The 11549-nt window shown below is 36.5% G+C and overlaps 2 protein-coding genes across 5 annotated transcripts; one reads left to right on the top strand and one right to left on the bottom strand.

The window, feature by feature from the left end:
• Window positions 1-130: 130 nt before the first annotated feature.
• On the bottom strand, window positions 131-1677 carry med7 (mediator complex subunit 7). 4 transcript variants are annotated; one of them, XM_059516692.1, is made up of 2 exons: window positions 1528-1677; window positions 131-1129 (listed from the first exon to the last, which is right to left on the bottom strand). In XM_059516692.1, the coding sequence occupies exon 2, from the start codon at window positions 1118-1120 to the stop codon at window positions 392-394; it is 729 nt and encodes a 242-aa protein (XP_059372675.1). In that variant the 5' UTR covers window positions 1121-1129; window positions 1528-1677; the 3' UTR covers window positions 131-391. The 4 variants fall into 4 exon arrangements, with proteins under 4 accessions (XP_059372675.1, XP_059372676.1, XP_059372677.1 ...); XM_059516693.1 differs by having other exon boundaries at window positions 131-1160; window positions 1558-1671; XM_059516694.1 differs by having other exon boundaries at window positions 1524-1670.
• A 975-nt stretch (window positions 1678-2652) lies between these two features.
• On the top strand, window positions 2653-11442 carry itk (IL2 inducible T cell kinase). Its single transcript, XM_059515747.1, has 17 exons — window positions 2653-3451; window positions 3632-3736; window positions 3914-3995; window positions 4141-4263; window positions 4415-4446; window positions 4649-4800; window positions 5677-5742; window positions 5872-5926; window positions 6444-6523; window positions 6658-6803; window positions 7021-7092; window positions 8973-9141; window positions 9522-9738; window positions 10105-10169; window positions 10259-10377; window positions 10461-10618; window positions 11028-11442. The coding sequence occupies exons 1-17, from the start codon at window positions 3314-3316 to the stop codon at window positions 11094-11096; spliced, it is 1848 nt and encodes a 615-aa protein (XP_059371730.1). The 5' UTR covers window positions 2653-3313; the 3' UTR covers window positions 11097-11442.
• The last annotated feature ends 107 nt before the right edge of the window (window positions 11443-11549 follow it).

Below are 11549 nucleotides of genomic sequence, written 5' to 3'. Positions count from 1 at the left end.
CTGTACCAGTAGTTTGATTTAAATCACTAAGGTTAAAACTTATTCTTACATAAAACACTTGAGCAGAGGTTAGTTATAATATTATATGACAACAATAATAATTTTAATTATATACACACACACAAATAGGGAGGTATTAAGCATTCAAACATGCTTTTATTATAGTTTACAATGTGCCTGTTTTATTTATATGACAAAATAACACAAAAATACAGTGAGAGATATGAAAATGAAAAGACCAGTAGACCTTTATCACTTTACATGTCTACTTAATTGACTGTGTAATCTGGCAACCTTGTTAAATAGTAAAAATGTCTGTAGTCCAAGGCAGTTCCAAGTATTGTAACAAAGTTGAAGAGCTAAAATTTTCTGAATAAATTCCTTAGACAGTTCAGGTCATCTCATCAATAATACTGCACATTGCAGCATCCTTATCCCACACTTTGTCCTTCTTACTGGGCACATTTTTGTCCGTTTGTGCAACCATGCAGCTAACACCGGTCTCATCTACATCCATAGGCTCGGTTTTCAGTCTGGAGTCTCCAGCTGATGCCGCGCCACCAGCCTCTCCCATGCTGGAGCTGCTGGGTTGTGGCAAATCATCAGGCAGCGAAGCAAGACACCCCTGGATCATCTCCACCACCCGCTCCAGATGCTTCTGGAAACGCTCAGCCGTCTCCAGCCTCTGTCTCTTCTGAACCTCCATCATGACCCGCAGCGTCTCTCTGGCCTGGTGGGGACGGTACTCGTTGATGAGGTGATGTATGTGGACAAAAAGGAGCTTCAAGTCCTCCAGCTTCTCCTCTCGCTTAATGCTGCCTGGGCTTTTGATGAGGATGTCCAGAAGGTCCAGAAAGTTGACCAGGATGGACATATTTAGTTTCTTCAGCTCTCTTTTGTGGTCAAACTGCATAGGGTGAAGGCGCTCGATGCCTTGGCTCTCCAGTGGTCGAATAATGAGATCATCGCATTGGAACTGATTGCCAAACATCATGTAACTGTCTCGAATAGGAGGAGGGGGTTTGGGGGCCAGTCCCTTTCGCACATTTTCATCCGTGTACTCCTTGATGTACTGCATCGGAGGAGGAGGAAGAGCACTGACCTGCTGTGGCTCCCCCATTTTGGAAATCTAATCAGGAAAAGCAAGAAAATAATCATAACTATTGGTTAAGTTAACCAGTAACATTATTTAATAATGCTAGTATTTGTTAATAAATAATAGCATTTCTTGGGGATACATTCTACAAACAATAATCATTTGTTATAAACAAAATTCGCTTTGAAAAGAAGAGATTAAATGTACACGTTCTTTGTCCAAGAATATACAACAGTGAAACAAACACATTGGACTGCTTTGGCAATGCAGTAAAAGAAAACCTAACTTTAGTTTGTAAACAAAACTGGTTTAGAAACAGCTAACAGTTTACAAGCTACATGCTACGGTTCACCGAATAATGATTCAGAGATTAGCAAAGCGACTGATTTTGCGGGACTCGCCGCTGTAGTATTTAACACAAAAATACTCACCGAAACTAATGGCTTACTTAAGAAAAGTACTGTCAGCTACGTAAACAGATTTCCAGTAAACATAAGCAAAGCGATCAAGCCCTCTTGCATGTCTCGATTTGCGATTTCTTCATGTCTAAAGATGAATGGATTGCATTGGTGCACAGTCCTTTAGCAACGAGGTATTTGATTGGTCAAAGACGGATCAGGGCGGGTACTTAGCTGAGGGTATTCAATGACATCGTGGTTCAAGTATAGGTCTCTCGTGGTTTGACATTGATAAATAGATCGGTCTTGAAAGAAAGAAAGTAAACAAAATATAAAATAATAGACATATTACATTTACTTATTTAAAAAAAAAATCATCTTGGCTTTAATGAGAGAAAATTTACATTGTACGAAGTTATGTTGTTAGTTTTGAGTTGCTTGTTTGATTTTTGTTTTTATTACTTTAACTTCTTGTTTGTTTATTGGTTTGTTTACATGTTGCCTTTGATAGCTATTTGCTTCAGACAAGGACTGTAGGTTACATAGGTCAAAGCTCTAAAATGGGTGAGTCACTGTTAAAGTGATAATTGATTTATCTTATATTTACATTTAGATTTATTCATTTAGCAGACGCTTTTATCCAAAGCAACTTACAAATGAGGACAGTGGAAGCAATCAAAACAACAAAAAGAGCAATGATATATATTATATTTTATTTTATTTGTGTGTGTGTGTGTGTGTGTGTGTGTGTGTGTGTGTGTGTGTGTGTGTGTGTGTGTGTGTGTGTTTGCATTCTACATGGCATTTTGTACTGTATTTTTATGCTTAATTGTTGTACTTTCTTGTTTATTAATTTTTGTGTTATATAAAATTTTGTATATATTTGAATAAAAAATAGTATATTATATTGAGAATTTATTAGAAGAAAAGCTGATTAGGTTGGTAGTATATATATATCACCCACACTCACATACACATACACATTGGTCGTAGTGTACAGTATATATACTCATAAATTTTTAAATGACAGTTTGTTACACAGTGATGTGGATTTCTTATGAATTTTTTTGGTTAGAGAATTTTTCAACCTCTAAGTCAAGTTTCACGTTTTTTCAATTATATCTGTTCTCAAAAATATTAACACCAATTTTTCTAGGATGAATGTTTCTTCTCTTCCCACTGCCTCCATGAGGAAATATAAGCATACATGTTCAAGTGAATCCTCCTTTTAAAGTTTGGCTTTGTTTACAATGTTGTAACTGTCACAGTGTCCCTGTTAGAGAGAGAGACAAATGGTTCTATTTGCAGCTTCTTTATTAAACAAAAGGGACACAAGGAAACAAAACGCAACATCAACCAGGAACAGAAACCAAACTAAATGTGACAGTTACAGAGGCTCTCACATGGATTGTAACAATTGATATCATCTACACTGTAATATTATGATGAAAAACCACTTAATAAACCTTCAAAAAAAATGTGTTAACAAAGAAGGAGAAAGAGCAAGTGTTTGTGTGTGTGTGTGTGTGTGTGTGTGTGTGTGTGTGTGTGCACGTGTGTGTGTGTGTGTGTGTGTGTGTGTGTGTGTGTGTGTGTGTGTGTGTGTGTGTGTGTGTGTGTGTGTGTGTGCATGCATGTGATTGCTTGGGAGTTTAACTTGTGCAGTCTACCTCAGGAAGTGGCTTACCTAAAGTGTCAACTCCGGAAACCTATACTTTATACATCAGTGTAAGCTCTACAAGTGTAGAACTAGTGATTGCCACACATCATTAACCATGAGTCAACCTTCTATGAGGTAGTTAAATATCCAGATTTCACCATGTACCAAAGGGTCATCCTAAAGGAAACACTGTACAAGAAATCACAACAGAAAAGAAGAACTTCGCCGTGCAATTACAAAGAGAGGATTTTTGTGCTAAACACACAGGAGTTGACATACTTCGAACATCGTCCTGGGGTATGTAGTCACACCTTCTGGAGACTTCACTGTAACTGTTACTAATTTATTTTTTATTATTTCGAAAGCTACTGTTTTTTTATTAAAAGCTAAAAAAAAAATTCACTTTTTAGTAAGTTCAGAAAATGTCTGTGATGAATGAGCAGTAGAATAATGATATTCCTTTGTATATCGCCTTAGAAAAAGCCAACTCAGAAAGGCTGCATCGAACTGTCTCATATCAATTGTGTGGAGATCGTTCGCAGTGATGTTCCCATTCCCTGTGATTACAAGTACCCTTTCCAGGTGAGAAACCAGTGGAGTTTTGTTTCAAGATTTTGCTCATACAGGAGAAAGTGCCTGTAAATATTTTCAAAATAATGCGTATAGAAAAACTTTTGAGAAAAATCTCAAATGAACATTCTGCATTTTTGATTTCTGTTTACATTGCTTAAAAGTTTGTGTATTTGTGTCTGTTGACAGGTCGCCCATGGCAGCTACTATCTTTATGTGTTTGCTCCAGACAATGATTGTAGGTTAAAATGGGTCAGAGCTCTGAAAGAAGGTAAGCAGCTGTTACAGAAAGTGATATGCATCGTTAAAAACAGAAAAGAAAGTGTAGAGTGGAATATGATCTTGATCTTTCAATACTTTTGTTTAGATGTGTACTTTATCTTTTGTATTTTATGTTATTTCTTCAACCTATGAAGCGACGCAAAATAACAACTTATTTCTGAAGTACCATCCTGACTTCTGGGGCGAAGGGAAATGGAGATGTTGTCATCAGACCGAGAAGCTGGCGACGGGATGCAGTGAATACTATCCCAATGGAGGTGCAAAATCTTTCAAGTTGAACAGATTTCAAATTTCAAATCATAAAACATCATAGTCACTCCACAAAATATTAATGCAGTGGAGTATGATGAATCTCAGTCCATTTCTATCAGTTTCATAAATTTTTAATTGTTTCATTTCATCCCACAGCCAAACCACTTCCCCCAACTCCAGATCCCATGGTTCGTCATTCAGTTTCTGTTTACAGTTTCTGATTCCTATGCTTTTATATATTTTTTACTTAATGTTTTAGGTTTTTAATTTTGAAATAGCTTCAAATGTTTAAGATTATTCAAATGTTTCTGTTGTTTTTGTAGTTTAGTACATTTAGCACAGTGTTTAGATGAGATGTTGTAAATTGAGCTGTCGGTATGTATCCACTAGCGCCGATGTTCAGATCCAGAGGAGAGGATTGTTGTTGCTTTGAGGAATTTCAGCCCTGTAGAAGATACAGACCTGCCTTTGCATAAAGATGAAGAGTATTTTGTCATTGACAGTTCGGAACCAAACTGGTGGACTGTGAAGGACAAAAACGGGTAATTATCTTAATTCTTGCACTCTCTTAAGTTACATTTATTATAATGCCTTCTGAAATAATGAGAAGTTTGACACATTACATAAAGACGTTAATGAATAAAAGTTTTTCACTGCCGAAATGAGATAGTTAAACAAAATGCCACACCTTTCCACTCGCCGTCATGAATATCAGACACAAAAACCCATTTGATAAATAGATATGAACCGTTTCAGCACTGAGTAACAGTTCCGTTAACAAAAAAGTCATTTAAAAATTCTCAAAAGTTTTAAACATTTCAAATGGGATTTATTATTTCATTATTTACCTGTAGCATCATTCTTGCTGTATTATATAACAACATGATACAATTGTATTATTTACATTATATCTGGAAATTAACCGATTTGAGCATCTTAATTTACACTTTGGAAATATTACAATGATATATAAAGTATTAATTGCTAAAAAATGATCAAAAGCATGGTGTTTCTTAGATATTCAGCATTAAACAATGGCAAATGTCTTTGATGGAGAGTTTATTTTATTTTAATTAATTGATTTATGTATTTATTTAATTAATTTTAATGTTATTATTATTATTATTATTATTATTAGAAATGCCTCAAGATGTTGTCAATATGCTAAAAACATCTATAAACAAAAAAAGGGACATACTCCTCTATATGATTATTATCAAGCCAAGATTATGTTAATTAAAAAAGAAAAAAACAGTTATATAAGAATAAACAATAAGGCCAGTACTGATATTTAGCTCCTCTTCTATGGAGCTGCTAAAGTTTTGTTTAGCATGATAATGATTTAAAACAGTTACAGTGGTAGGAAATAACAGAGGCTTTTACAAGTAACGTTTTTTGTGCTTTTTTCCCCATTACAGAAATGTCGGCACGGTACCATGTATATATGTTGCAGAAAAAATATCAGACAACATTGATACATTTGAGTAAGTTCTCATCCGTATGTTACAGAATAAAACATTTGATATGAAAGGGGAAAAAAATGTCTTGAGTTCATAAAGCTTGATTAATACAGTAATTATAATACGTTTTTCCAATGCTTTGTGGTTTTATAGATGGTACAATAAAGACATAACTCGGACCGAGGCAGAGAGCTTACTAATGAGAGAGGTAAGGCAATAAACTAATGACATTCATAATGTCAATAAATGTTTCCATGTCATTAATCAGATAACCCCAAACTTTAACTTTGTTAAACACTAATGTCATGCCACTTCAGTACATTTTCACAGTTTTTGGGTATTGCAGAAACTTGGGTTTCTTTGCAAACCTGCAACAGCAACGTCTGCAGACGGTGCAGGCAAAAGCATGCAGAGTTCAAACAAAATCTACAGCCCTTAAACCAGAATGTGGCTGCTGTGTTTCCTGTCAAGACAATCTTACATGTTATGTTTTAAATAAGAGAGATCTCAGACATACAGTACACATGAGTTAAATATCTGTCATAACCATTATCATTAACTAGCTTTAACAGTCTCTCTACCAAATACATCCATACCACTTTATTTGTCAGAATGAAACAAAAATCATAATTCTGTGTATACTTTCTCATTTATGGTATTTACATTTTGTAAGGGTTGACATTTACGGTTGAATTTATGGTTAACATTAAAGGTTTTCTTTACAGAACAAGGACGGGGGGTTCATGGTTCGGGACTCTAAACACCCAGGTGTATACACCGTGTCAATATTTTCCAGAATCTCAGGGTAAACGCTTACTTTGCTATGAAATTAATGTTGCTTACAATCACTTACAAAGAAATATCTGATCATTTTATTCAATCATTATTTGATCTTCCACTGGTGTTCTGAAGTTTTTAATGAATTTCATTCATCTGCAGGACTGATGGAGAGAAGTATCCCCTAGTTAAGCACTACCAGATCAAAGTACAAAGAGAAGGTGAAAAGGTCATGTATTACTTAGCTGAGAAATACGTGTTTCCGACCATTCCAGAGCTCATCCGCTATCATCAACACAATCCAGCAGGTAAAAATTCCAAGTAAAGAGTTGCTCTGAACGTATATTGTATGCCAATATTTGGAATAGCATTCATTACATAATATCTCGTTAGAGGCACTGCTTTCAAAAACGGTCTTTTGAAATCTTAAAGCATTAGATTTTAATGTTTCAGTTGATTATAATATAGAACTAATGAAAACTGCATAAGAGTCTTCACTTTGTGATGTGCTTGTTTTTGTGGCAGGTTTAATAACCAGATTGAGGCATTGTGTGTCTAGAAATGTCACAAACCCAAGGATCAAGGAGTTGTCATCAGGTAAAACAAGCCGTCAAGTAAAATAAGAGTTGTATTGAAGTGTATATTATACTGTATACACACACAGTGTATATTATACTGTATACACACACACACACACGCGCGTTATTTCTATTTCAAATAAATATTGTTCTTTTGAGTGGTTAAACCAAAGAATTCTGAGGGAAGAAAAAAAATCGTGGTTTCTACAAAAATATTAAGCAGCATCTCTGTTTCTTGTATTGTTAAAAAAAAAGTTTTGAACACCAAATCAGCATATTAGAATTATTGTGAAAGGATCATGTGACAGTAAAGATTGGATCAAAGCTTTGGTCAACAAGAGACTTCTTAGAAAAACCATAAAAATAAAAATAAAAACTGGAAAATGTAAAATTGATAAAAAAAAATAATAATAATTATGTGTGTATCATATATACATTACCTGTTTATTACCGGCTTTTTTTGCATATTTGTCACTTAAAAATTTCAGATCAAACTTATTTTAATATTACACAAAGATAACCCAAGTAAATACAAAAATGCCGTTTTTAAATGATTTCATTTATTAAGGGAAAAAAAGCTGTCCAAACCTGCCTGGCCCTACGTGAAAAAGTAATTGGCCCCTAAATCTAATAACTGGTTGTGCCACCCTTGGCAGCAACAACTGCAATCAAGCATTTGTGATAACTGACAATGAGTCTTTCACATACCTGCAGAGAAATTTTGTCCCACTCTTCTTTGCAGAATGGTTTTAATTCAGCCACAGTGGAGGGTTTACGAGCATGAATGAACTGTTTAAGGTCATGCCACATCATTTCAGTCTGGACTTTGACTTAGCCATTTCAAAACCATAATTTTGTTTTTCTTGAGCCAGAGGTGGACTTGCTGGTGTGTTTGGTATCATTGCCCTGCTGCATAACCCAAGTTCGCTTGAGGTCACAAACTGACGGCTGGACATTTCAGTGCAGAATTCATGCTTCCATCAATTATGGCAAGTCGTCCAGGTCCTGAAGCTGCAAAGCAGCCCCAGACTGTCGCACTACCACCATGTTTGACTGTTGGTATGATGTTCTTTTTATGAAATGCGGTGTTGGTTTTACGCCAAATGTAACGAGACACACACCTTTCAAAAAGTTCAACCTTCATTCCACAGAATATTTGCCCAAAAGTCTTGGGGATAATCAAGATGTTTTTTTGGCAAATGTGAGAAGAGCCTTTGTGCTCTTGGAGTAATTTTGGTAGGCCGGCCACTCCTGGGAAGGTTCATCACTGTTCCAAGTTTTCTCCATTTGTGGATAATGGCTCTGACCGTGGTACGCAGTAGTCCCAAAGCCTTAGAAATGACTTTATAACCCTTTCCAGACTGATATAGGTCAACTAGCTTGTTTCTCATCTGTTCTTGAATTTCTTTAGATCGTGGCATTATGTATTGCTCTTTAAGCATCCTTCACTTTGTCAGACGGGTTCTATTTAAGTGATTTCTTGAATCAACAGGTCTGGCAGTAATAGGGCCTGGGTGTGGCTAGTGAAATTTAACTCAGCTTTCTAAAGTAATGTGGTTAATCACAGTTCTTTCATGATTTAACAGGAGGGGGCAATTCATTTTTCACGTAGGGCCAGGTAGGCATGGACAGCTTTTCTTTTATTAAATCATCATTTAAAAACTGCATTTTGTTTTTACTTGCAATATCTTTGTGTAACATTAAAATTAGTTTGATGATCTGAGTCTTTTAAGTGTGAAAAATATGCAAAAATCTAATTAAAAACAGGAAGGGGGCAAAAATCTTTTCATGGCACTGTATATATATATATATATATATATAGTGATTTCTTACCTTTCATATATATATGAAATGTTTCCACCTCTTTGTAAGGTGTAACAAAGTCTGTCTCTTTTACAGATAAATGGGAGATTCACCCTGATGAGTTGACATTAAGCGAGGAATTGGGCAGTGGACAGTTTGGCTTGGTCTGGAAGGGAAGCTGGAATGACCTGCATGTGGCAGTTAAGACTGTCCGAGAGGGTTTCATGTCAGAGGAGGAGTTTAAGGAGGAAGCACAAGTGATGATGTGAGTAACTCATGCTGTATGTTTCAAAGGACATGAATATAAGGATCAAAAGTGTACCATCCCTTACAGAAAAAGCAAATGAACTTCACATGTGCAATCACATGTTAAAATCACATGTGAAATATGTGACACAAACATGAAACTCATGTGAAACCCATGTGATCAAATGTGGACAATATGTAATCACGTTCACATGTCATCACATGGATTTCACACATTTAGACCATGAAAACATTCCAAAACCATATGTATCATATGTGTTTCATGTGAGTTTCACATATTTCAGATGTGATTATAACATGCGAATGCACATGTAAAGTTCATGTGTTTTTTACTGTAAGGGATGAATTTATTGCATTGCTCATTGTCTGTCTCCACAGGAAACTGTCCCACGATAAGCTGGTCCAGTTGTATGGTGTGGTCACTCTTCGCTCACCCATCTATCTGGTATTTGAATTCATGGAACATGGCTGCCTGACAGACTTCTTGCGTGCCAGAAAAGGCAGGTTCTCCCAGGAGGTTCTGCTGGGGATGTGTTTGGATGTGAGTGAGGGGATGGCCTACCTGGAGAGCTCCAACTTCATTCACAGAGATTTGGTAAGTGTACACAGGGTCTTTGGGGGAAGTCGTGGCCTAGTGGTTAGAGAGTTTGACTCCTAACCCTAGGGTTGTGGGTTCGAATCTCGTGCTGACAATAACACGACTTAGGTGCCCTTGAGCAAGGCATCGAACCCCCAACTGCTCCCCAGGCGCCGCAGCATAAATGGCTACCCACTGCTCCGGGTGTGTGTTCATGGTGTGTTTGTGCTCACTGCTCTGTGTGTGTGCACTTTGGATGGGTTAAATGCAGAGCACGAATTCTGAGTATGGGTCACCATACTTGGCTGAATGTCATGTCACTTTCAATTTTTATTGTGTTAATTTCTTGCTTTTTTTGGTCCTCAAATCTTCCTATTTACACAGGCTGCAAGAAATTGTTTGGTTTCTGAAGATAATGTGGTGAAGATATCAGATTTTGGAATGACAAGGTGAGTAGCAGCGCCTCAGTATTGCAGATTCCCACATCACTGCTTTTTAAGACCTCAACGTAATGGAAAATTCCCACCTGTATCTGCAGGTTTGTCCTAGATGATCAATACACCAGTTCTTTTGGGTCCAAATTTCCAGTGAGATGGTCCTCTCCAGAGGTGATCAAATTCGGGAAGTATAGCAGCAAATCAGACGTGTGGTCATTTGGTGAGTCCATATCAATCCACTGAGATGATGTTAATCAGAATCCCCATGTTTGATCTAAACACATATTGACGTCTCATTTGCAGGTGTGTTCATGTGGGAGGTGTACAGTGAGGGCCGTGTGCCCTATGATACCCGCAGTAATGCAGAGGTAGTGGAGACCCTAAATGCAGGCCTGCGGCTCCTGAGACCCCGCCTTTGTCCACAGAGTGTGTATGAGTTAATGCAGTGGAGCTGGAAAGAGGTGAGTCTAGCATTAAATGCATCATAAACTTTCCAGCATTTAAATCATCCTTGAACCGCAAGCTGATATGAATATTAACAAAATATAACGTCATTCCGTATAGAGAGTGGTTTTACTGAGAAATCCTGTTCTCATGAATAAGGCCTTCTGAGAAACTAGTCATGTTCATATTTTTTCCTTTAAGGTTGTTGCTTTTTTCACAGATTGAAATGTGGATTATGTAGGGTATTTTTTACACACAATTAATGTGTTTTATTACTAAACCTTCCTACTGTCTGTCTTTTATTACTCATGTAATTCAAAGCAGGTAATGTTACTGTATCCTGGTCTGTTTTAGTTATTTGTCTATGCGTCTTGTTAGTGTCATTATTGCCACAGCAACATAAACACAACAATGTTTGTTTAACAGAAACCTGAGGATCGACCCTCGTTTGCTCTGCTCCTGCATGAACTGTCCTGCCTTGAACAAGAACCTTGATCCTGATCACACCTTTCCCTGTACTGGCTTATAGAGATAAAAGGACATTTTGTCATCATTTAAAAACTGTCATGTCATTTCAAACCTGTTTTTTGTGGAACACAAAAGATGAATTTTGAAGAATCTTTGCATAGCAGTTTTCCATATATGGAAGCTTGCAATTGACCAAATAGGAAAAAAGGCACTTTAAATTGTGTTAGGTTTTGACTTGTGAGCTGGGTTTTGGGTGTTCAGACTGAAGCAAATAAATAAATAAACAAACAAACAAATAATTAAAACTAGATGTGCCTTAGATAGCAGCTTGGAAAACTTGACAGATTATGACCTGCTGTTATATGAAGAAAAAGCTGCTTAACATTCTTCTTTAATGTTTAATAGGTTTGAATGGCATGAAAATATGTAAGTAATGACATAATTTCATTTTTGGGCGAACTATACCTTTAAATGAAAATA

This window comes from Carassius carassius, chromosome 29 (genome assembly GCF_963082965.1).
Source record: "Carassius carassius chromosome 29, fCarCar2.1, whole genome shotgun sequence".
NCBI classification, from domain to species: domain Eukaryota; kingdom Metazoa; phylum Chordata; class Actinopteri; order Cypriniformes; family Cyprinidae; genus Carassius; species Carassius carassius.
This window is presented reverse-complemented; position numbering and strand designations above follow the sequence as displayed.

Coding starts and splice junctions, on each gene's coding strand:
- med7 (XM_059516692.1), bottom strand. CDS start 1,120: ATGGGGGAGCCACAGCAGGTCAGTGCTCTTCCTCCTCCTCCGATGCAG.
- itk (XM_059515747.1), top strand. CDS start 3,314: ATGTACCAAAGGGTCATCCTAAAGGAAACACTGTACAAGAAATCACAA. Junction 5,927..6,443: donor AGAGCTTACTAATGAGAGAG/GTAAGGCAATAA, acceptor TTTTCTTTACAG/AACAAGGACGGGGGGTTCAT. Junction 9,739..10,104: donor ACTTCATTCACAGAGATTTG/GTAAGTGTACAC, acceptor CTATTTACACAG/GCTGCAAGAAATTGTTTGGT.